Source organism: Neodiprion pinetum, chromosome 4, assembly GCF_021155775.2.
Source record: "Neodiprion pinetum isolate iyNeoPine1 chromosome 4, iyNeoPine1.2, whole genome shotgun sequence".
NCBI classification, from domain to species: domain Eukaryota; kingdom Metazoa; phylum Arthropoda; class Insecta; order Hymenoptera; family Diprionidae; genus Neodiprion; species Neodiprion pinetum.
This window is the reverse complement of record NC_060235.2, coordinates 29,867,171-29,893,285: the sequence shown is the minus strand read 5'-3', so window position 1 is coordinate 29,893,285 and position 26,115 is coordinate 29,867,171. Positions and strand designations below refer to the sequence as shown.

General features: G+C 38.6%; 2 protein-coding genes and 2 long non-coding RNA genes across 10 annotated transcripts in view; 2 read left to right on the top strand and 2 right to left on the bottom strand.

Annotated features, from left to right (window-relative positions):
* The window catches only part of dsb (debris buster), a 46,416-nt gene extending 39,104 nt beyond the window's left edge, over positions 1-7,312 (top strand). For 4 of the 5 annotated variants that reach the window (XM_046620997.2, XM_046620995.2, XM_069135098.1 and 1 more), the window contains 6 exons: positions 2,046-2,184; positions 3,849-4,052; positions 4,592-4,736; positions 4,822-5,076; positions 5,230-5,348; positions 5,996-7,312. In XM_046620997.2, the coding sequence (XP_046476953.1) occupies positions 2,046-2,184; positions 3,849-4,052; positions 4,592-4,736; positions 4,822-5,076; positions 5,230-5,348; positions 5,996-6,427 (1,294 nt within the window). In that variant the 3' untranslated portion in view covers positions 6,428-7,312. The remainder of the gene's footprint in view (positions 1-2,045; positions 2,185-3,848; positions 4,053-4,591; positions 4,737-4,821; positions 5,077-5,229; positions 5,349-5,995) is intronic. The other variant, XM_046620998.2, reaches the window with a different exon arrangement.
* The window catches only part of LOC124216465 (uncharacterized), an 18,886-nt gene extending 6,702 nt beyond the window's left edge, over positions 1-12,184 (bottom strand). The window contains exons 1-2 of the long non-coding RNA XR_006882615.2: positions 11,595-12,184; positions 3,498-3,601 (exon numbers count right to left, since the gene is read on the bottom strand). This is a non-coding gene — a long non-coding RNA (uncharacterized lncRNA). The remainder of the gene's footprint in view (positions 1-3,497; positions 3,602-11,594) is intronic.
* On the bottom strand, positions 6,498-10,603 carry LOC124216464 (uncharacterized). The gene is made up of 2 exons (XR_006882614.2): positions 10,398-10,603; positions 6,498-10,295 (listed from the first exon to the last, which is right to left on the bottom strand). It is a non-coding gene; the product is annotated as an uncharacterized lncRNA (long non-coding RNA).
* LOC124216451 (uncharacterized) lies at positions 12,071-26,115 on the top strand. Of its 3 annotated transcripts, none has more exons than XM_046620985.2 (9): positions 12,071-12,471; positions 12,622-15,643; positions 17,502-17,663; positions 22,126-22,503; positions 23,431-24,137; positions 24,271-24,457; positions 24,584-24,829; positions 25,058-25,292; positions 25,375-26,115. In XM_046620985.2, the coding sequence occupies exons 2-9, from the start codon at positions 12,947-12,949 to the stop codon at positions 25,407-25,409; spliced, it is 4,647 nt and encodes a 1,548-aa protein (XP_046476941.1). In that variant the 5' UTR covers positions 12,071-12,471; positions 12,622-12,946; the 3' UTR covers positions 25,410-26,115. The 3 variants fall into 3 exon arrangements, with proteins under 3 accessions (XP_046476941.1, XP_046476940.1, XP_046476942.1); XM_046620984.2 differs by having other exon boundaries at positions 12,617-15,643; XM_046620986.2 differs by lacking the exon at positions 17,502-17,663 and having other exon boundaries at positions 12,072-12,471; positions 12,617-15,643.

Sequence of the window (26,115 nt, the reverse complement as noted above, 5' to 3'; positions counted from 1 at the left end):
ACCTTGATTACAGTTATTCGCAATCAACGAATGCGCAATGACGAACAATTTATTTCTTTTTTTTTTCTCCTCTCTTTTTCGAAAAGCGAGCACAAAGCCTTTGGAGAGAGAAGAACTCGGTTCAGTTCGGACACTTGTAGGTACCTACTGCTTACCTCGATGAATTCAAAGCAAGGTCGCTACGTCGGGCTTCTAATCTGACAGCGTTATCTAATTTTTGGGAAACACGTGCTTGAGTAGATCCAAATACAGAGCGATGCCCTGCAGCAGCCGGAAACTGGGTCGTCTGGTTGTGCGCAAAGTTCACTTTCTCCGTCCACACTGCAGTCGAATTTCGTCGACTTTCTTGAGACTTAATAATTCCCGAGCATTGTTGTTCGTGCGTAAACAGAACGTGAAAATTAACTGCGAACTCGTGATGCGCATACCCGACAAGCGACAAGTGCAAAGGTTACCTGCCATGCCAGCTTGGCGTTTTTAACTGTGGGATTACGCGCGGATAATTATTCAAAGTGGAAACACTTCCTAGTTTTTCCTGACAATTAAGCGTTCCTTCTGCCTGTCGGGTTGCTCGCGTTTAACGTAAGGCCATGTTTCGCAACTATAGCAGTTCTCGCGTCAAGTACCAGGCACCTAAATATAAAAGAGCTGAGAAATATATGCAAGAAATTAAGATCAAGATACGTTGAAATTGTGAAGGCACGCCACGAGTTTGCGGAGTAACACAATGTACGTCGTACGGTAGCTACCTAATGGGACGGTATTCAAATCATTTACTTATACACTCGTGCATCTTATCGCACGACGTTCATCGAATCCTTGAATACCGAGTGCGCCAAAGAAATGATTGGTCAGCTGGCACGCAGTCTGCATTGAGATTCAATTAGCGACCAAGATTCTACGGAACCCGTTGTCAGCGGCTCTAATAATCAGAGTCAGCTCGACTGTGCAATATAATTGCTACTCCGAGAACGACGCGACGTCATCCGATTACGTGACATCTGAGGTCGGAACACGTTGGACGGGACTCTTTTTATCCGGCATAAATTAGCTCGAGGGAAGGTACATTACGTTGTTATTATACCGCTGAACTGCATCGTGTGCAATGATGCGTCAATGCATGCACACATGCGGCGGACGGATGCCACCGTGCATAATGCAAGGACTCTCCGCGTGTAACGAACGGCCGGGGTCAGAACCCCTGGTCCTTTATACGCTTATATCATTACGTCGCAAGACTGGGTCACCATCGTCGCGAATAAATCACTTCTTCGTGTAGCGAGCTCTTGCGGCGGTGCCTACATGGCGGTGCATGGCATGCACGGAATTTTATATAGAGCTCGAGTTTTTCTTGGTAAAGGTACCCGTAGGTATGATATTATGTCGGAAGTTTGAAAATAAAAAATGTACGATGTTCTACGGCTGGAGGATTACGTCGTTGCATAAAAACGATAACAATTTGTTCAAACGGGCGTAATTTGTTTATTTATTTATTTATTTGTTTGTTTTCTCGGCACGTCGGGTTGCCACTTAACATCGCCTCAACCGTATCATCGAAACATTAATTATACTCGCGTTAATCGGATTTCGTAATTCGCGCGGAATTATAACCACGCGAGTTTCTCCCGTACAGACACGCGGCGCACAGAATTCGTTTTAAGAATTAAGAGAACCCTCTGTAATTTATTATTATACGTTATTGAGAGTGAAATCATTTCAATTACATACGGCTATTATATACCTATAATGCCTCTCTGTATACATCGCATGTATTACCGCACATAATTATATCGCATACACCTACAGTGTGTACGTATAATACACTCAGCGACATGACTTTCGATTTCCTTTTCGCATAAATTTAACATAACTGTGATCCTAGCAAGCCTGTGTACACTGTCAATCCCATACGGCGTACACGCACACCTATCGCCGTGTCGTAGAGTTTAAGACACGCGAGATAGGGCATAAAAGTTGGCAAATAAATTTGCTAATTATATTCGAGTCGATTTGCCGGTTAATTTTTTTTAATTTTCATCTTCCAGAGAAGACATGGAGAAAGTGAACATTGCCTTCCACGACAACGGAACGGTGACCTATCAGCACAAAAAGATCCTGAATTTCATGCCGGAGATGTCGAAGGATGGGGACCTTCGCGTGATGGTTCCCAACATACCGTTACTGGTGAGTGCGTACGCCGCTCTTTTTCAGTATCGTCGAATAATGTATAATTTTTAATAATTATTCGGGCAACGCGGCTAAGTAGGATAAGCAGCTGCGAGATAATTATGAATTCCGATTGAAGTGGAATTGGGCAAGTGATTTGAGATTCGTTGTTGAGTGAGAGTAAATCTATTCGAAAGAAAAACAACGATGTTGTGTCAATGGAAAGTTGAGTTTACCGCGAGCCGGGTCACTTCATGATTTTAACTATGTTGAGATACTCGTCAGGCATTCAACGACGCTCTTGGTTAGGAACAAGAAGACACACAACAGGGTCATTACGTTATGACCTATCGACACGATTCACCGCGCAACGTGTGTACGACAACAGGATTTCACGCGTAGCAAACTCAAATAGCGACCACAATGTAGGTACACCGTCTAAAGTTCAAGACGTTTCATCTCGCTTCGCCTACTTTGTCACATTCTGATTTCATATGAGAAATGCTAGTCTTTCACTATATATTTTCATTTTCTGCAAGGTAAGATATCTCGTGTAATAAAATCAGACGCAGTGAATCTGTAAGCCGGGGCCGTGGAGTCTTATCGAAATTCTATGACTCTGTCGCGTGTTATGCACTTGCGGTATGATTATTGGCGTGTACATATAATGTAATACTGTGTAACATTTACGTTAGGATCATATACGGATTACGCAGAGAACTATAAAATGTACCAGAGAAGTTACAGGTTTATGTACAAATATCGTATGTGCGATTAGTTAACGATGATGCTTAAAATTGTATTTACTATTTGTTCACAGCGACGCGCGTTTTGATGGACGCTTGCTCTATGTAAAATGTGTTTCACACTTTACTGCACTCCGTCCATGTATTATATTAGAGTTATATAATAGATTATCACCGAAAATTCATATATATATTATCTATATATATATTATCGGACGGAGTGCAGTAAAGTGTGAAACACATTATATATATATATATATATATATATATATGTATAGTTTCGAGATAGATACCATGTATGTCGTAACTGATACCGATTTACAGGCATACCATCGTGCATTTATCATCATATTCTCAAGTTCTTCATTTATTAGCATATCAATTAACGTTAGACGAAAATTCTCCCCTCGCTTTAGATGGTTGTCCAAATTTACTTGTAGATCAACGTGCAATCGATAATTGACAAAGTGCCGACATTTGTTAAAGGGGACCAATACAGATTGGTTTTAAAAATTTCAAATAGTCCAGATTTCATTCCTTCTTCAACCAAAGTTCATTTTCACATAAAAAAAACATGTTGCTTACCAAAATCTGTGTCGTAAGGTTTTAGGCACACCGTTGGTTCAATCCAACCGTTCGACGTCTAATCCTCTTCGGACAGCGCGTCGACATCTTTCAAACCCGGGGTTCTGAAAAAATAACCATGTGAAAAGTTGCAATCTAGTATCTAAAATTTCCAAAATTTTAGCCATTTATTGTCCAACAGCTTTGAATAAAAATATATTTTTTTTTTCTATTTCAATCTGTACCAGCGCCCTTGAGCGGACTGGTGTACAGTGTTATGCCTTTACATGCCTAATGTATTAATACTTCAACGACGGTTTATGGCAGCCAATGATATTTCGTATTAATAAACTTTCACATTCATCATTATAGACACTGTCGACTCAGAGTAAGAGTTTGCCTGGATTCCTGACCATGGGACTCTCCGTTTTTCTGCAGGGTATGGGAATCGAGCCGTTCGTCCCGATTACGGCGCAGGAATTGGTATTCGGTTACGACGATCCTTTGGTCAGTTTGGCTCATCGGTTTTTCCCTAAAACGAGGCGACCAATGAGCCAAATGGGGCTTCTTTTAGGCGTAAGTATGTCAGCGATGCCTTTATCGTGTACGGAATTGAGATTATGAGACTGATACGGGAATTCGACGTAAAGGGCGCCCCCTTTCATGCCCGAAGCACTTCTTCGACAATTATGATCACTGCGGTAAATTTCATACAACCTTGAAAAAATTAATCCACAGGCCTTTGCGAAATCGCCCACTCAACGTTGCACAGACTGATTGCGAAAAAGAAAATTCCACACACGAAGCGTACATAACGAGCGTATCTATCAATATTCGCGGATAGCTCAAGCTGGAAATATCGAACATCATTCTTATGATCTGATCAACAAAGGCCTGCAATGCACGGTGTAAAACTGTCACGTTCGTCGCCGTTTAACCTTACAGTCTCTGCATCGTTGCACAAACTCTGTTTGTAACCAGTAACATACGCGAAAGCTGGCAGAAGTTATTAGAATATGTACCGATGCCTGTTCCTCGCAGTCATTCGTTCGCGATACTTCCGGAGCCTTTAGCTGTAACATGATTCGTAACAAACTTCTTCTACGCTTTTCCAGAGAAACGGCACGCTGAGCGAGGTCCATACAATTTACACGGGTGAAAAGGGTATGAAAAACTTTGGTCTTCTAAACAAATTGAACGGCATGGATACTCTGCCCTTCTGGCCGAAGGAGCCGTGCAACTCTATCAGCGCTTCCGAAGGTAAGATGCACTCGAAATACTTCCATGTTGTGAAATTACGATATCCGGTACGGCCATCGTAACGAGGTGTCCTTGCAATCGACAGGATCGTTCTTCCCGCCTCGGGACACCACTGGTTCCGACATTGTTCATCTCTGGGACAAGGATATCTGCAGAATTTTACCGCTCCAGTACCGTGGTCCAGCCGACAAGACCGGAATCAGGGCTGACCTGTACACACCGACAGACACCATCTTCGATCCACCCAGCGAGGAAACCCCGGATAACGAGTGTTTTTGCCAGGACGAACCGGAGAACTGTCCTGTCCGTGGTCTGCAGAATATCAGCCCGTGCCAGTACAGTGAGTTTCCCCGTCTGTCTTAAGTTAACAATAATCGCCTGTGCAAGAATCTGCGACAAGTTCTTTGTCGCAGAAAAAGTGACCGTGACGAGTGGCGATCATCCGGAACATCGTGGTAATGATAATGATCGTATTTTTATCCTCTTCTTTAAGGCGCCCCGGTTTACTTGTCATGGCCGCACTTTTACAAAGCAGCACCAGAACTTTTGGACGCCGTTGAAGGACTGACACCGAAACAGGAGCTGCATGAAACGTACTTCAAAATTCAACCGGTGAGGAAATTGTACCCATCGCTAAACAGAGAGTAAAACGATTCAATTTATGAACATGAACTCGCGATGTATAAATTCGTCTTAGACTTGTAAATTATTAGTTGCTGCGGTATAACGATAACTTGTAATCTGTGATCGGGTGTACAAAATTTATACAATCCGTTACACTTGTCTGATCATAGCTTGCACCTGAAGAGAGTTGAATTTGTTTGGTTTACAATGAAATGCTGTCCAAACAGATCCTGAGCATCGACTCGGCATTATTAGCCGTCGTCGGGAAGGAGTAATGGTATATCTCAGAAACGGTCTAGCACTGTTATGACCAATATACTTTCGTGACGGTCTTTTGCGTTTATAACGGCAAATGCGGGTCTAATCCGGCGGATGATAATAAATGATTTTCGATCTACCTAGGCGTCGGATCATCATATATTTTTTTTTTTTTTTTATTCAAATGAATATAATTAACCGGTCAATGACGCTTGCTAAACGAAGCTTGACAAATCGCGAATGATATGCTTAATAATACGTGGCAGAAATTTTTCAACGTAATATCAAAACTTCAGACTAACCGACCCTGCGTCTATATTTTTCTCTATCCGAGAATGATTTAATTAACCAGTATTCCAATTGACTTTTCGTTCCAGAAATTGGGAGTTCCGGTCGAGGGTAAGGTGCGAGTACAGTTGAACCTGAAGGTGGAAAATCAGCCGGCAATATCTGCGGCTGCCAATTTCCCGGACATCGTATTTCCGATAATGTGGCTGGAGGAAGGAATCGACGAGTTGACACCACCGATAAGAAGGTGGATGTACCTCTCGACAACGTTCATGGATGTAGCGGCGCCTTGTTTCGCCTACGGACTGACACTGATCGGATTTGCAATCCTGACCACGGTCGTCGTAAAGACTTACAAAAGTGTGAAGTTCGCCCGGGAAATTGTCGAGCTGAGCAGGCGGACGGAAAAAAAGGGTTCCTACCTTTTGGTCAACGGACAGCACAGGCTGATCATTGCCAGAGACTCTTACCTATGCTTGAACGAACACTATCCGAGCACCGTTGAGTCGGTCGCGGTATGAGTAGCGTTTTATCGAGCGTGGACAATTTTTTTTCTTTTTTAAGTTTGTACGTTCTTTTTTCTTCTCTTGATTCTTTCCGAACGGCGGTACAGATCGCAGAAGGAGCCGTTGAACCGCGATGTTCGGAATATATAAACGAACGTTTACCTGAATGAATAAGCCGCGCCGCCAGCTTTAACAAGATATTTCGTCGGGGATGCGGATCAGCCAGGAGTGAGATCAGTGACGATCTGTTTAAAGGTATAATTGAAAAACAAAATAAGGGTGGCCAAAGATCTTGACGCGAGACTCTACGGAGTCTCTTGATTTGACTTCAAACTGTAATCAACACCGACATCTGCCGGACGAACTGTTAAATTTGTAGCGCGGAGAATGGTTAGATGGGTCTTCTGTCGGTAAGGAAGAGATCTGCCGAGTCAAAGGTAAATGAGAGCGCGCACTGCCTAATCGTAGATCGAGCTTTACATCGAAAAAGCTCAAGGTCAATTTATATAGTTACAGTTCATATAATCATATATAAATGACTGTAACCATACATATGTATGTATACTTATGCATACGTATTGTTATATAAAAGTTAAGGTTGTATAAGATCGTATGATATTAAGGCCGCATTTTGGTGCCCTAGAATTAGGCATCGTATATTTTGTAAATACGAGGCAAATTTTTATGCATATCTATTATATACTCACTAAACCAATTAACACAGTCATTGCTCAATTCTAATTCAGGAACTTTAATTTTTTTTTTTTTTTTTATATATATATATTATTATACATATAACATGCATGTAGTCGTAATTATTCATACTAGGGGATAATTGAATTGTATATTTTTGTGAAAACCGTCCAATGAACTCGTGCAATAAAAATATTTTCGTACTTACACTACGATATACGTATGAGTTGTATCAAATACACTGCATATTTGCATACGATATACTATAATATGTTAAATGAATTAATAATTTAGCCGTTAACTTTTAATTGCAATTAATTTTGCAATTGAGAAAATCAGCGAAATATTAATAATAATTAATCGTTCTATGACTGATTATTATTATTGTTATTCCTCTATCCGAAACGAAATACAACACTTTTATACGCATTAAATCATCATCTGTTATACCCTAATTCGTACGAAGTAGATTAGGTATAAACACATTATTCTACGGCCATGACCATTGCACGATGATAATAATATATCGTTATAGTTATTATCACGACACGTTATTTTATATTATTTTTTACTCGACGTGCAGGTGCGTTAAATACAGCTAACGATATCCAACGCATTAAATTATATACATAGATGCATAATTTTATTTCTGCCGCATTGAAGACAAGTATTCAGTATCCATATACGTATATACATTTATAGCTAGTTAATATAAAATAATAATTTCTATTTTAATAAATCGTATCAATACACGAATATACGGAATGAAATTCTTTACAGCGTGCGTAAAAAATTCCATTCCCATAATAATCTTATACATCCCGGTTATATTGCATATAAATATGCCGCGTGCGTAACTCGATACGGAATAATGCTAGGGAAATAATGGATTAAAACGAATATAGCGATAATAACTTTTCAATGTAAAAATATAGTGTTTATTAATTTATAAAATAATAGATCAAATCAGAAATTTAATGGTAACAATTGTCTCAGTCAATTCAGTCTATTCATTTCCACGATCCAAGCCAGTGTGTCACATTTTTTTTATTGGAGCTTTTGTTTATATCTCAATATTCCAATACGAATGCCCTTTAATGCAGTCTAGAGGCAAATTTTCTCTCTTTCACGAACAATAAAATAGTAAAATAAACTGAAAACGTTTATTCATATTGTCGTGAGGGTAAACCAAATGTAAAAGTTATCGAAATAAGAGAAAAATAAACATAATAAAAATACTTGAAAAAAAAAGAAACATTCCAAAACTTTTATTCCGTGTACGAAAAATAATCGACCAAAATTGCAAGATGGAAAAAAAAATTCTAAAATATGCGCTCGCGGGCCAAAGCGTTGTTCATAAGGTATACCTTATTCTATACGTTAAATTACAACGCATTCGACACATCTGCAGGCTGCGATTATACCGTAATAATGTACAGGCACAGCTCTGCACTCCTTATAAATAAGCATATTACCAACGTCGCGAAGCCGTCTTCAGGTTACTAGCCAGTGTTTGCACCTTGACGTTATCATCGCAATTTGCAATCCAATGCCATATTGTATAAATACGTAGGACAGATGCACCACAAAGAGCGGTCAACACTCGAAACGCATTACCCGTATTATATTACAAAAATTAATTGACAAAACACTGATTCCTCCTCGTTGAAGCGATTCATGAACAGTTTCGTCATTCTATTATTCCACTTATTTATAGACACAATGTGCTAAAACATACTGTCAGCGAGGCTCTGCACGCCTAAGCCTTCGAGTACAGACGTACCTAGGCTACGCTCGCTATAGTAACGTCAATTTCGCAATGAATTCGATAAGTCGCACCGAGAAGAAAAGTTACTTATTGTTACTATACGGACCTTGACTGGTTTAATTTTTTACTATAACCGAAATGTACAGTTCTGGGTATAAATTGAAAATCAGTTTTGTTACCGTAACGAGAAAATTCAATATTATACCTGTTTTTTTTTTTTTATTATTTTCGATCATGGTCACTCGCGTGTGCTATACTTTCGTATTAATTTTGCGATAATTTAATTTTGGTTCATCCAGAAATTGATGTCAAGGTATTATTTAACTAAAAAATTGTATTCAACTATGTAACGTCGATGTAATGGGAAAGTAGAGTATTCACAATAATGATCCCACTGACTAGTTACTTGTAACGCATTTTATTGTAATTCCGACGATGTTTAAACAATTGTTGCTACGACGACAGCTGTTGAACAAGAATTTTGTAGTAACCGTAACAAATGATATTTTTCTCAATGCGGTTTTACACGCACGTGTATATATAGTTATTATAGACGTAAAAAGTCCGAAACTACCGACACTGCACCTGATTCCGAAACCGACTTCTCAAATTTCCCAGCGTAATACGAGACAATTATTTTCTGGACGAGCACTCGGTTTGTACTTATATTATGAAAGAGTCGCTGCACAGAAAAATTATCTGATTTAAAAAATCATTAAAACCAATATGGAAAACTTTTCTCCCGTACATCAAGACCCAACCAGGTTGATACGATCACTTACAACGTTCATCCGAATAAAGAAATCAAACGGTTTCCCATCTCACATACCAATATGTGGCACATGAAAATCTATGTATACTTGAGTTGATTCGAGTCTGAATGCCGCATGGTCGAACTGTCGTAATGAGTTTTGAAAACTCAAGTCGACGAAACTCTCGCGTCTCGCGGTGAGATCTTGTCGCGGAATGAAGCTAGCCTGAATTTGCGATAAGTTTTAATCGCATATCATTGTTTGGAAGGTAGGCGTGGCAACGGTGTGTAACGTATGACTGATCCAGCATTCGCCGGTGTCATTCTAAATGATCCATCGCTCGCAAAGTGACTAACTCAAGTGTTCGTAGGTGTCCCGAGAATACATCAGACCTTTAAAATAAATTTACACATAATTCTCTACCGCAGTGTAAAATTCGACGAAGCAACAGACGCGTGACCGTGTTATCCAGCGATAAGAGATCCACTATTGAAGATCGTGCACGATCTCCGATACGGTGAATAAAATTTTCCTCGCGAGTGACATCCACGAATGATCCTTAGAACACCGTCGTACGAGGTTGTCGGCAGGCAATTGGCGGGTATTGACCTCGCGTTAAATTCACGTCTAGTAGTAGATCTTTTCAGCGACAGTCGAGCATCTCCGCGCTCTTGTGGATCACCAACGACGAATTGCAGCATGCGGAAAAGGAGAAGATAACGACACGAAAGTGTAAGACTTCGAAGGTCGTTAACATGACATTGCAACTGACCTTGAGCTGTTCGATTTTTCACGCGATTGACATTTCGTCGGAACCATGTCCGTCGGCTTCAACGGTAGAACGACGATCGTCGTTCCCACGTATTCACCAAACTGCAGTGCAGCTTGTAAAAATAAGGTGAGCTAACTCCGTTGCACGTTACATATCTATAATATGTATGATATATAATTGTTTCATAGATACGGGTTGCCACCTTAAGTACACTGAAATAATCATATGAAGATATCTTATCGGTGTTACCCAGCTAATGCGATAGTGCAAGTTCGAATTAATTTCAAACAGATAATCACCGACGCAAGTAAATGTAATTTATAAGACAGGCGAAAATTCCTCAAGTTTTATATCTCGCAACTTGACTGCGTTTTCACAAAAATTACACGTTCGTTAAAATTTCCACCGAATTTTTGTCCCAAGATTTTTAACATTTCCAGGTGTCGAAAAAATGTAACTCGTCGTGTTTTTTTTATACATTCAATAGTTAAATTCGTTTTCTCAAGTACAGTACAGTTCATATATATAGATCTAAAATTCGAGGGATTTCAATCTCTTAGTACTCAAGATAATGTATCAAAATTTCAGTCAAATATAAATTTTTGTACCAAAAATCAATACCTTTTAATAATTTTATTACGAGTAATTTGATTACATTGTGTATAATATAATGAATTAATGCATTCGTAAACTCCGATGATTTCTCCATAAATCAAAAAATCAATAATAGTATGATTATAATCGAAATCATCTATATGTATACGTCCATGTTTCACTTCAAATGCCTTCAAAATAAAAATTTAGTCAGTTTGTGAGATTTGACGTTAAGATTTAAGAAGATAAAGATTCCTACAAATTTACACGAATGTATTTTGTATTTTATATATGTAGCCAATTCAAATTGAAAGAGTTAACGCTGTCAAACGATTAAAAAAAATTGTTCCAGTAAGATTGTAGAAAACAATTTTATAAATAAAATGAGATTTCAGGGAGCAAAATCGAACGAATTCTAACTTTTGCTGCCGTATTTCGTGATAAAACAATGTAACTGTTAAACATATCAATTTGATCGTAATAAAATTAACACAAAGTCTAGATTTCCGGACGACCAATATTATTCAAACAGTCGAACACATCTCCTTTGCTTCAATAGCCAGCTCTGGTTAAACATAAGGAAATTAATATAATTGTACGTACGTAGTTTAAGCGCCGAGGCGTCGTCAGTCAATGGTTGTGAACCGTAACCCGCACTTTTTCCAAACAATATCCCGGCGCCCCACGATGCGCCTTATCCACACACACACATATATACATATACCTTAACCCAACAACGAAACCAACGTAACAGGATTTCAGTTTCCCATGAGCGTAGAGCTTCGCGCGGTACGACATGGTGAAGCTATAATTGTGCGTAAAGCCAGAGGCGAGATTTCCGTGTAGCGAGCGCGTTCTGTTTTTCGAAAAAATTCGTTCGAATTGCGGCGGCGGCGATCCGTTGACCGTTGGACACGTGATTATGCGAGGCGCGATGAGCTGACACGAGTGACACTTTTCATGACCCAAGAGAGTTGTTTCTATTGGCGGTTCGGCCTGTGTGTACGTACCTAGGCCTGCATGCACACAGCTCACATAGGCATCAGGGTCACCTGCTACTCGGTGGGTAAAGTATTAAATGTTGACGCGACGCAGTCGCCGCTGGGCTGGCAAGCGGGCGTGAAGTCGGTCGGCTTGTGTGCAAGAATCCGATCTGAATGTGACACCGCGAGTGCTGATTCGCTGTTCGAAAGGCTGCAGGCGGACTTCGCTTGTTTCTATCCACCGAGTTCTACGCGAAGCTGGCGTTTTTCTCGAAGTTCACGTCGTTGATAAACATAAACATTGATAAACATCGAGGCTTCGTTCAACACGTTCAACTCACACGCGAGTCGATACCCGAAACAGGATGTTAGGCGGAGGGAGAAGACGGGACAAAAAGAAACAAGAGTGATATAAGAAAGAGGAAGAAAACAACGAGCCGTCTTGTATACACATTGATACGCATCAAAACGTGACGTGCGATCGGGTTTCGCAATATGTACGTACGCACATACATATATCCATACTTTAATTAAAAACTAGCAGTACAGCTTGCAATGAGTTAACAATGAGGTAACACCGTGTTACGGATTAACTACTGGACTTGCGAAACTGAGACGTCGATTTTCTTTCTTTCTCCTCAGAGCAGATGTAAGAAGACACCGAGCGACATAACCTCGAATCTAACGGGATGGAGAGCAACAGGTGTATAATAACAACGCTCGTGCGTGTGGATGCTACTGTTCCGTGACTAACTAAATGACGCATCTGTCGTAATTTATGGAGGATATTTTTTTAACGCTTTTTTTTACATTCACATCTAATATTCATTTTATTTTTTTTAATAATTTTACGAGATATCTTCTTGCAAATACAATGGTTGTAAATTGTGACTTATAATATAACGATAATTGAGTGAAATTAGCTTCGGCTTCATTTACATATTTTAATGCGACGCACTAATCTTGCGCAAGATGTCTTATATTCAGCCGCAGAATTCTAATCGAGTTAATTCGATAAAGCAAAAATTCGAATCTGCCAGTCCAAGCCCGGAGAGGGATAATTCGAGTGAGAAAAAGCGCGACGACGAAAAAGTGAAGGAATCGCTATGCCGGACACTGAGTGCGTCTCCTGTTGTGCTGAGGAAGAATTTGAAACTCCAGGTTACAAGGCAGCTCTCAAATCCTGGTAGAAATATTAAAAGAAGCCCTGCTTTTCGGGGAGACAAATTGGCTAGGACCAAGAATCTGCATTCCCCTACCAAGGAGAGGATCGTTTCGTTGGTCGATAAGAATGTCAAATTGTTCGAGGATAAACCCGAGTACGGTAAACTCGGTAAGGTCAAAAAGAAATCGAGATACAACGAACATGAAATGGGATACGACGACGTGGACTCGATCATGCTGTCCGATAATTTAAATAGAGAACTTCACGACAATGGCGGATACGGCAGATTGTTGCCGAGAGAAAAAGAAAAGCCAAAAGGATCGCGAAGCCAGTCTTCGGAACGTTTGGGGAACAGGGAAATATCGCCTGCATCACGAGCGACGAACGAGCAACGCATAGACTCTGTTAGAACGACCGTTATATCAAGACATAAAAATATATCCGCAATTTCTGAGGGGATCCGAGACGAGAACGATGACGGTGAAAGTCCACTGGACAGACATGAAATTAAGAAAAATAACAGTACTGAGGTTTGTCTCAAACTTGACAAATTTACGAAGAACGGTGTCGAGTACACGAAAGTAATGAAACCCAAACATAATCAATTCAATGAACAGAAGACGAATAACGATGTGTCAACGCATAAATACAGCAAAGACAATGACAACGAGGATTATAACGACGAGATCTGCGATATCAGGGAAGAATTATCGAGAAGAAAATCCATAGTAAGAGAAAATGACAATGAATCCTCTCCACTTGCTAGTAAAAACAAGTTGTTTGGAGTAGCAAGTCGACATTCTAAGAATAGCTCTGAAGCAGGTCGAATAATTGACTTGTTCGCAAACAGCAAAGATTCTCCGTCGGCCCAAACCAACCTTGACTTTGTTCCTGTAAAAGACATTATTTTAAGAGACAAAAGACATAATTTAACATCCAGAAAATCTTCGATACTTGGCGCATCGCCACCAATGTTCGAGAACAAACTAACCGACACGTTGAAGGCAGCTCTCAAAGCCCCGCTTCCTTCTGGACCACCGCCCAAGAAACCTCCTAGAACCTTTGCTCATAGTCCGACAACGAACAGGTCTCCAGTCGACGACTACGAAGAAGTAAATGGGTTCTGGCAGAAGAAAAAATTTGAAATCAGTCAGAGTGTGGGCCAAAATGTTTCTGATACAACAGCACAAAAAATAAATAGTTTCTTGCACGATGCTGGCACTCAGCATTTGAAGAGAAGAAATTGTATGAAGAACAGAAAGGATACTCGTTTCAATTACCCTAATTCAGGTAATATTGAGCACAGCGATTTTCCTGATCAGGAAAAAATGCCCAGCGTACCACAGAGAGTTCCAAACCTGGACAGCCTTTTATATAGGATAAGAGGTCGAAGCGAAGAATCCTCAGACGTTATTAAGGATGTCGATAATTCAACAGATTATGAGCCTATCGCTGTGCCTGATTTAAACAGTGAGAATAATATTTCGATACCGTTGTCCAAGCTGTGCATACAATCGGGTAAAGAATCAGATGCCGAAAAGAGTTTCTCACACTCAGATTCTTCTCCTGCGAGGGAAAAAAGTTTTCCGTCAATTGGTGCCCTGAACGACTCTGCATCGTCTGAAGAAAACTCAAGTTCGCCGTTGAACATTTCTTACTCACCTAAGAAGTTCAAAACGTCACCGATTAGGTCTTTCGGTTCATTGAATTCAAGATCAAGGACAAGCAGGGATTCCAAGGAGATGTTGGAAAAGTTGGAGCATGTTTTGATACAACATCAAAAAGCTTGCGGTCCAAGAGTAATCGTCCCTCGGCAAGATAAAACTGACCTCGGCATTACTACAAGTCCGAAAGTGAAAGTTGAAGTTGAAGAAGATACCGAAAACAGCAATGTTACAAGGCACAGGGAAATATTTCAGAAAACATTATCTCGAACTTTGGAAGAGGGTGGAAGGCTTGGGCCTCTACCCAACGTACCCAGTGCTCCGGAAAGGAGCAGAAACTTAGGATTCGACTGTTTACCTTTGCTGAACTGTGCTGGAAATTCTAGTATCTATGAGCAAATACAGAACCCAGATTTCAAGACTTACTTAACTGATACTAAAAACTCTGGTTCCAATTCCCTGGGAAGATCTGAAAATATTTACAGTAAATTTGGCCATGCTATTACGCATAATTCACAATTCTACGTCGCTGATAGCATGGAAAATTCACTAAATTTTATAAACCCCGATCCATACGACACTTTGCTCGTCAGTCCAGCGTCAAAAAGATTGTCATCGGAGTTGACAACGTTTTCCGACGCCAAAAAACACGTAACCAACGCTTCGAACAAGGAGGAACACGTTTACGCCGAACCCTTTACCTTCAACAAGAATTTCAGCACAGATATCACGGGATTGAAATCAGCCACGTCTTCTCCCAGAGTCGAGAGACGGTTTGGCATTAATAAACGAGAGGATAGTCCGAAAAGTTTCCCAAAAGGAGCTGAGTTGCATTACATGGTAAGATTGAGCTGCCATCTCTGACGTAAATTTATTTATAGTATGTAAGAGGAAAGAAAATTTGCTAACATTGTTTTACCAATATTTCGGTGATTACCGACATTATTTCCCGAATTTGATCTTTTGGATCAGCATCTTTTAATTCAATTTCACAATTTATTATTCATAAATATTAAAAGCTTTTGTTAAAAGTTGTATAAAGCCAAGTCAACAACCCTTTTTTTAAAAATGTTTTAATGCTGCTCGCCATCTGGCAGTGCATGAACTCGCAACATGCAGTGTATAATTATCATAAATTAGACTTTGAGCTCAGGATATTTAAACAAACTTCACATCTTTGTCATGAAGCTGAACGCCAATTGCGATGCTACGATTTACATGGTTAGGCTTCCACTCTGCAAAAGCTGCTGTAAATTTTGTAACCATGTATGTTTGATTTCATTCGATTTAGATCAATCGTCTAACTTCTCCGGGCAGTGAAATTCGTTGCATAATAGTAAATTGCGAGCGCATTAGACTCGAACGATTTTGTGGGAAATTTACGCGTCGGGTTGTTCAGGATCACAAAGACGATAATAGACTCCGTTCGTGTAACCGGGTGTACGGTTCCACCGTTAATCATATGCAAATGATCGAAGCAATGTGGGAAAATTCTATGAGCGAGAATGATTCGCGTTCCAACGATGTTCTACAACTCTGTTATACAATCATGTTGAAGTTAGGAACGTTATTGTAACGATTCGTGCTGAGGAAAAACCGTAATTTCGCAATTTTGGAACTTATTTTTTTACGATCACGTTGCTAACTTCAACGATTTTTCTTAAACATACATCGTTACTGTAACGTTACTAACTTCATCCTCGTATTTCACGTATATACGGTCATTTACTCTGCAGAAAAAGTATCCACGTGTGTGAGTAATAATTGTATTCGTTAAAAAGTTGTTAAACTTTGCAATAATTTGTATATCAACGTCGTGAGTTACGTGTGTACGTATTTTACAGTACATTTATTTGAATCAATACTGGCCTTCGATTATAAATTATGTAAATTCAACGGCATTTTACGTAACACGGTTGATTAACAAATCGTTGGTAACGTTACGGTTGTTATACTTTTTCAACGATATTCTTATTTAAATATTTTTTCCGTGCTGCATATCGGCATAAAGTAATAATTTGTGTATGAGTTTCAGTGCCAAGGCTCGTACCTAAGTCGATATTTAGAGGGAGGTTCATTCGTGGCTGCAAATTTGACCTATCTCAAACTTATATTTAGCCGTGAGTCGGCACAACTTGGCACTATAGTTTTCGTTCGTTATTGACCCATAAGTTATCGATCGTATTATACATATTAACACGCACACACAGGAACGACAGAATAGCTTGTAGCAGTTCAGTGTTACCCTTGGAACAAAGCGAAGCTCGCATTCGAACAAATTTCCAAGATATAAAATACACAGTGACCGCCGCGCTACTATGATAAATGCAATAATAAGTATCGTCGATAACTTCGATGACTCAGACGGACAGGCGGTGTATTTTCAAATAACCATACCGCAGTAAGTGGATTGAAATTGTACGTCAATTTTAGGCTATTCACACCGCCGGCGTTCCAAAAATTCTTGCCTTCCCAACACCTGTGTAATTACAAGTACACTGAAACTGTCTTAATATGTATATATCTGTAATTATACCTGGACACGAGTCTCGCTTTCCATTAAATATTCGTTCTCGCTTCGTTCAGCAATTTCATACACTTCGGTAGCTGGATGTTTCATGCCGTTCTACACTGTCGTGTAGTATGTACCTATGTGCGTATATTGTTTTATTATAATCAAAACCGTGATTGTCCGCAGTGTACTCCCATACCAACCGCTTGCGTTGAAACCAACAATAACCATATTGAAAATGAGTTTGCAATGACGAATAATCGTCACGAGAACAACCTCCCTAAGAAATCGCTACTCAAGTTGGCGATCCTGACGCGTCCTTCGCCCGACAAGTTTGATAAGACCAAGGTGATTCATTGATTCAATTTTATTTAAATAAATTTTTCAACTCTCAGGTCTCGGTTGTTTTTGCCCAATCATTTCTTCATTTCTTGCTTTGGCTTGCGAAAACTTGTAGTTAACTGTTTCTACGCTACGGTTTATCAATACCTATGCAAATGTACACTTCAGATCATCTCTTGTGTAAAGCCTGTCTATTTCCACTGGGTACACAATAATTACTCTTCGAAAATACATACATAATAGGTTATCGTAAAGAACCTGAGTCAGCTGCTGTTTAATATTTAAACTAGATAAGTATTTCTATTTTGTTCAGTCTTTAGCAGAAGAAAGGAAGATGGAAAGTAATGAGAAATAATTTCACTTGCTTCTGTAGCAATCGGAACTGAATATTTATGAATGCCGAATAGATCCTTATTATATAAAGTCACAGCGTTATATATTTTCGTCATTTATTTGTTCCAGCCTCTTCGTATTCTCCGTTCATTGCGAAATCGATACCTGAGAGTTCACATTTTATACTTACTTCCAAAATTGCGTAACCTTTGGTTTCCGATTTTTCTTCGCCTCTACCTTCCTTCCCTATCGCTTTGACTGGATGCTGCAAAAGTATCTCTACTTAGACGGTGTAATGATTTTTTGGGGAAATCGTTTGCTCATTAATCATTATAAGCTCGGTATGGTGGTGGTTATACAATATTACATGGTGATGGTTTAATTATCTTAATATTGTGAGATTTCGTAGTTTGTGTTACCATTATACGATAACGGATATTTGTTTTTCTACTTTATTTATCAAATTTGTTTCTTATATTTCCTGTAATAACAGTAATGGCGTTCTTCAACGTAGCTGGTTTTACGTTATTATGTGACGCTGTTTAATGCTTATTATTGCAGACAAACGTTTCTCGTAGTAGACGTTGTACATTACAGAAGAAAAATCGTGTATCGAAAAAACTGCGTCATCAATCATAAATTCTTCTAATTAGGTATAAGAGATTATAATCTTCAATGGGATAAAAAAAAAAAGAGATGTGATATTCCGGGTGGCAAAAGTCGGAAAAATCCCAGGGAACTTCATGAATAAATCTAGAAAAGTAACATGGAACTTATGTTCATCCGTTGGAAAAATTTTCATTTTTTTCGCAACTATCGAATGCCCTGTACTTCTTGAACTTAATGAAAAAGCATATTATGAGTCTTCTGTTTCCTCATTTTTATACATTTTCACTCCCATCCTGATAATCCGACCGTCGTACAGTTTACAGACCGCAGCCAATATAAATACAAGAACACGGATTCAACCAACTCTTGAGTTACGCAATATTCATCGTATTATTCCTCATTGTCAGATATAAACTTGTTTCTATTTAGTCTGTTTGACACTACGGAACTACTCAGCAGTATTCAATTATTTTTCTCACTCTTTTGAATTTTGTCGTCTTATCTTTGTTTCAAGTGAAAATTTCCCATCGTATCTGCAGAATACTTTCGTCGGTGTCATTTGCACTTTTCGCCACCGTGCAAAAATTCAAGTAAAAACGGGTATAAAAATAGATCACTGCCATAGCACCTGTCAAACATTTGACTGGCGATATGCCGGCACAATCTCCGATGGCAAACCTTATGACAGATTTCGGTTTACGTACAACCAGGGCGGTGGCACCACGAATTGATAATATTGTGAGTAGGCTTAATTCTTAATTTTTTATACCGCGTAGTATGCGATTTATGTTTTTCTCGATATCAGTTACTGGGTGACAAAACTGGTAAGTGATTTTCGAAGACAACCGTTGATTCGTATATTAAAATGGATATAGTTTGGCGACACAAGTTCCGTACGCATCTCGTCTGACTTCAAACGATATTACGTACGAACTTACCTATTATTTCCGTTATTGTCACGTGTCAAAAAGGGTTAACGCGATTGGTATTGACCTTTCTGTGTCACGTTTGTACCGTACGTACAACGCATATTTCTGAATTACTGGTCACACTTTGTGTTATACTTTGAGCCCACCAACGATAGAGACTGAGAAGAGGCACAGGAGGAAGTTGCTGATACTGTATTGTGACTCACGTGGCTTCCAGTGGTTTGTTATTTATTGTCAAGTCCGGACTGACGCAGGATGAGCTCTATGCGTATCCTTCGAATTGAAGTTAGTGAATTCATAAGAAATTTATAAATTCGTACTGACTGATCACAAGACGTTCACCGGTTACTTTAATCGTTCCTTTCGGAGCCTAATTCGTTTCCAATGTTATATTTCGATCAATGTGCGTCACCGCGCGATAAAATGTACAGTGTCAGAATCTCCAGCCATATACCTTATTTTTCAACATGATTTAAGGAAGCTTGAATTCTTCAGTGCAGCTTGCATTAACTTTCTCTTATGTTTGTTTGATTTGGATGATTGTGAGTCTGCTGAAATTCGATTCTTTGCAATTGACATACGACGTATTTACTTTTTGGCTTATGTACTGTAAATTTTGAGTACAATTGATAACGAAAGTTTACACCAAGAATATAATTTCTTGGACCTTGAACAGATTACGGAAATATAAACAAAGAGAGAGCGAGACAGAGAGAAATATCGTTTGCGGTTTTATGTGATGTAATTCTTAAGGCGAAACCTTCGATTAAATGCGTAAAAAGTGATGCATTTTTTCCCTCTTCAAGTTGCCTCGTGTCCGATACACTCAGCTCCATACGATTACCTCCGCAAATTGCTTCCACGAAACCTTTATGGCTGTATCCGTTGCGCGGCTATCGACGTGTAAACAATTGTTCCGAAGCTTGGATATACGCGTTACTCGGTGACATGTAACCTGGTTCCTTGTTGCGTCAAATTTATCCAGACGTTGTTGGACCAGTATAATATTATACGGCCGTGCTTCGGTTTTTATACAACGGTTAGCACGATTTGATTTTTTTTCCTTCCTCGTATAAATCACGTGACTAACAATAAATAGTATTTTAAACCGTTTTGTAGATCACTTCCCATTCCGTAAATTTATAGTTAAAAAGTGTATCTGATGGTCAGTTTTACACGTGGCGGTTGACCGGCGCTTTAAAATTTCGAAAGCAATGGTTTCTTAAATCAATTGATATTAAATTCACCGACACTTAATATCACATAACTAAAATCACGTGCAGTAATCGTCGTCAAATAATTTTGCATCGTTTAATGAAATTCTAATAATTCGATACACGATTTCTGTCTCACTTATTGTTAGAATACTCACAATCAGAAACGATATGTTTATTTTTATCGATATGACGATTAAATGTGCCAAAAGACATGTTTCTATTATTTATATCCAGAGGATTATTGTTTTTGCCACATTTTGTATAATTAATTTCCATTTATTTATTCATTGCGTATGTACGTACTTTTATAATGTTTTACGCGTTGTGCTTTGCATTTTAGATTTGCACAAAATTTATTATTACCAAGATTTATCCTACAGTTTTCTATTACGTCCATTTTCTATTACAGTTTTGTCATTATCACATGTATTCTTTTTCCGTTATAATAATCTTTTGTATGCTTCTGTCTTTTGTTATCGAAAGTGTTTGCTTATCGTTCACGATACTACACGACAAGTGATATTTTATGAGGATACATAAAAAATAAGTGGGTACTTGATCGCAACAATTTCTGTACCACGTACTTATCGCATATAAAATGGTGAATAAATTTTCAATAAAACAGTTGGGAGAGTTTAGACTCGAAAATATTGCTTGACGCGATTTTGTGTTATTCTGTATAGCGTCAAAAATATGGGAATCATTTGTTCGAGTATCATCTTCCGCATGTAATGAATAAGTTTGTGTAATACATTTGAAAAAAAAACTAGCTACTACGTTTAATCTTTGCAACATGTGTATAATACAATTCGATTTTGTAATGCGTATATAACTATATATATATTATATATATGTTACACATTGGTTTGGAATGATTTTCTTTGGGCTCTATGTCAGATGCACCGCAATCCTACAATAGTACTCATTACAAAGTTCCATGCTTAAGTAATTTTTCCTTTCGTATCGTAGTTGGTATCTATTCGTATCTGGTCGTAATTGGCACTGTCGTCCTTTCGCTTTAAATTTTGTATCGGTATTATTGGAAGGGATATAGTAAAGATTATCGAGATCCATATAAAGATGCTTTCAGAATGAGAGTTGAGTAATTTTATGTGTTTGGTTTGACCGTTACTGACTATCCGATATTCGAGGTGATCAGTAAAAGGAATCTATCTTGTCATTTGTAAAATGTTGATGTTAAACTTTCTATCTATAAATGAATAACATACCTTGACGGTGTGTGAGTAAAAGATAACGCCTGAAATAATATAAAAACAATGATCACGAATGAATCGTGTTCGTACACTCGCATATGAAAAATATAAAATCAATATTAATTTTGGCAAATTATTTTGTTACAACGTAAATTATACATTTTAGATAGAGCAGTTGCTGGATCAAGCATTCGGCCAGCCGGTTATGGCTGGATCCCAAACACCAACGGATTCGAATACTTCGTCTGACACCGACTCTTTGGCCTCATCGACCTCGATCACGGAAGAATACTCGACCTTCAGTGAAAAACTCCAGGTGTTCAAAGAGAAGCAGAAACCGTTTCGACCGAGCAAAGCGGAACTTCACAGAAGCCAGACTGATAAGAGGAAACACTACGTTAGACGGGTTTCATCAAAGTTTTCGGAACGCAAAGAAGGTCCCGTAGTCAGCAAACTGGTTGATAATCTTTTCGAAGTATGTCTCCTGGTTGAAATTAATCTTAGTACCAGGAAACCATACGTTAAGGATCAATATCCGATACATGTAAGTTTAGCGATTTAATTGACAACAACTGTAAAACAAATTCGCTATTAAGAAGTCAAGATAGTCTCGGGGTCTTATCGCCACGACTTTTTTTTTAATTCAATTAGCTTGACACCGAAATCAGTGTATAATTTTGTTCTGCGGAAAAGATTTCCATTATCAACAATCCTAAATGTTTTTTTTTATTTCTTCTTTTTAATCGACAAAGTTGCTATCACGGTGGCTGGACACATTACGAACGTCTTTTTTCTTATACGGTATACAACATACGAGTTAACTACTTTTGATTGCTCATAAATCGAGGAGCATAGTTCGGTAATCAGTTTGTAAAAAGAAAAAATATCTAAAAAAACATCCGTGGTCAGTTTTAGAATATTTTGAATTTAAAATTCAATTATTTTCACGGAATAATCTGTTGACTTTACGAAGATGACTTTTTGCAGAGAACGGTTGATATCCTTTTTTATATTAGTAAAAATAATTTAAAAAATGCGCCTGCAAACCGGTTTATTTCCATATTATTCAATCTGGTTTCTCACGAAACAACTCGCAGATCAACTGAATTTCGATGACGAACCCGTTTGGAGATAATTAATTTACACGTTTTATCGTTCGTTGCGACTTCAGTTGCGAGACTTTGAAAGAACCTGAAACAATCTACAAAGCTTGAATTTGTGTAAAATTTAATACACGAGCTAGATTCGGACAGGTTAGAATTATTTAGGCTCGGTTCAGATTTCAAACTACAAATGCCACGCAAAATAATAAATTTCTTTTGAGACTAAAGATACTCATCGTCAGCGAGCTATGTAATTATCAGGCGTTTTTCATTCGTTCGCAAACTAGTTATCGCAGTTTTCAGCGATACCGTTTTACCATACCATACATTGTATTTCTAACGCTCCTCCGCGTAATCTTGTATTGCAGGCAAAACCCCCGGCATGGATAGAGTACTTCTGTTTTCCCGACGGACTGGATTGGCCTCCTTTGGAATCGGATCAAAACCTGGCGTACACGTTCGTCTTGACGGACGAGAAAGGAAATCGGCGATACGGCCACTGTCGTCGAGTCAGGCCAGAAGGAGCACCCGTTTGTCTACCTCTGGCATACTGCCTAATCACGAAGCACCGGGCGAGTGGTTTTTACGCGAAACTCTTGGATGAGCTCGAGTCGCGGCACGGCCAGCCGGATGTAGCGAGGCGAAATTTTATCGAGCAATTATACAACAGCAGAATGCCGGAAGCTGGGCAAGTGCTGAGGTTCAAACCCATTGTGACCGAGACTGAGGAAGATTGCGACGGGTCATCAAGCGGCGCCGATAGCCCGACGTTTAACAACAACGTTGTTCTTGGTAACAAGTTCACGAATTCTTACGGGCAAACTCGCAGCACAGGTATGCCGAAGCTCACCACCGCGGTCTTGTTGCATCACGGAAAATCCAAGGGTACCGAAGACTCTTTGAACGATCTGGAATCGACGAACGACGAATACACCATAGTTAGACTCGATGATCATCGACTGGAGGAAAGGGATATGAGTCAATTATTCGACGCGGTTTCCGTCAAAGTGTTGCTCCTTCTCTTCGCAAGTTTATTGCTCGAACGAAAGGTCATTCTGATTTGCAGTAAATTGAGGTGAGCTTCAATTTTTGAAAGAAATATTGACGAAAAAGATATTCAATTGCCAACGTACTTTAGTTCAGAATTTTTCCGAGGATTTGACGAGCTTGTTATTAACTCTTGTTCCTTTTTTTTTTTTGCTTTGCAGTAAATTATCGTCATGCGTCGAGGCTCTGCAGAGTTTACTCTACCCGTTTAACTGGCCACACCCGTTTGTACCGATTCTGCCTAACATTCCCGAATTTTCTGAAATCCCACAAGCGCCATCGCCGTTTGTTATTGGAATTTTGAAACAAAGAAATGGAATCACTGTCGAAATAACGCCGATGGAAGATGTAAGTACAATTTACCGAAACGGGTGTCGTCGTAGCATTGACTAAACACGAGTTTTATTTTGGGAATTGTCTATTAAAGCTAAATAATGTGACCGCCTCTGTCTAACAATTGGAAACGTTTTTCAGGGGATTATTGTAGACCTGGACAATTCAAAGGTAATCTCAGCCGTTGGAGATGAGTCTTCCATTTTACCGTCAAGACTTCAGAAGGGACTGAAATCAGCTCTACAATTGGTGTCTAACAACACCAAAACCGGTGATGGTTCTAGAAACTTTTTAGTTTCTGAAGCATTTTTAAGGGTCTTTGTCGAAACTTGCGCCCATTGCGATTCACACATTGTCACTCAACAAGATGGGAAAATCGTCTTCGAGGTACGTACATGCTTGAACGGCAGTTACATAAAGGATAGAACTGTCTGTATTTTGAATTAAATGCTGTTATAATGTGATCGTCTCAATGATTTGCTAATGTGAAAACTAAATTTTATGTTTAGTATCATTTATTAATCTTCTAAACAACACATTCATTGTCTAAATTCGCATTGTGGTATAATGAAAATATAACACGGGCATTACATATTTCTGACTTCGGTATTACAGAAAGAGTCATTTGTAAAAGCTGGGCCATCGCGTGGAACTCAATACTTCCTCGAATGGTTTGTGGAAACAACGATGTTCAATCAGTTTATACACGATCGAATTTTGAAAATAGAAGGGTTGAATCTATCTTGCGTAGATCATATGAAGTTATTTGACCAAAGGGTGGCTGAGTATTCGAAAGCTGCTGATAAAAATTCTCAATCAAAGAAAGGCTTTGGTAAAAAGAAAACCCTGGGTAAGAGATCTTATATTAAATTTGACCAAAACTTGACACCATGATGAATGAAATGCAATGTTCGGATTTGTTTTTGTTCCAGGTGACCGATTCAAAGACTTAACTAACTTTAACTAGCAGCAAAAACAAAACAAATTGAGATAGAAGAAGATTTTCCAAAAAGTCGCTTACCCATCGAGACTGTGTGCTTAACGCTGTATATTATTCCAGAATATCTAATTACCAGAAATATTACAAATAAAATTACTTCATTTCTTTTTTTTATCTCGTGTCTTAAAGTGGCATCTTGTAGCTTTAATTAGTTTAAGCGTTGGGCTATATTTGTACAGACTGTTCTCATTCTATAGTAGCCATTATTAGTGCCTTCCGTAAGTAGTGATATGTATGATAGCAGTGATATAAGATGATATGATAAAATGTAAGTAGTAGGTAATCAAATGCATAGTGGAAAATCAAAGGCAATTTAAGATATAGTATAGAATACAAATGATGTATACAAACTTATAGCCAAAGTATATTTTCATAGACGGAATGAGCATAACAAAGGTTAGTTTAACCAGTGTTGAAAAAACTCTGTTCCCTTTAATTAATTACTATTATCATACTCAAGTGGCACAATGTTTTTTACCTGATAAATTACGCTAATTGTAAGTGATGTTAATTTTATTATTATTATAATCAGTTTTTTTTTTTTGTTATTGCCATTACTTACTCATACTGTGATTATTTATTTCATACTATTCTATCCACATGTCCTTCTTTGTATACATTCTATAAAAGAAAAACTGATTTGCTATATGAAAATAAAATGTTGATATCATAA

Coding starts and splice junctions, on each gene's coding strand:
- LOC124216451 (XM_046620985.2), top strand. CDS start 12,947: ATGTCTTATATTCAGCCGCAGAATTCTAATCGAGTTAATTCGATAAAG. Junction 15,644..17,501: donor GAGCTGAGTTGCATTACATG/GTAAGATTGAGC, acceptor GATTGTCCGCAG/TGTACTCCCATACCAACCGC. Junction 17,664..22,125: donor ACAAGTTTGATAAGACCAAG/GTGATTCATTGA, acceptor TATACATTTTAG/ATAGAGCAGTTGCTGGATCA.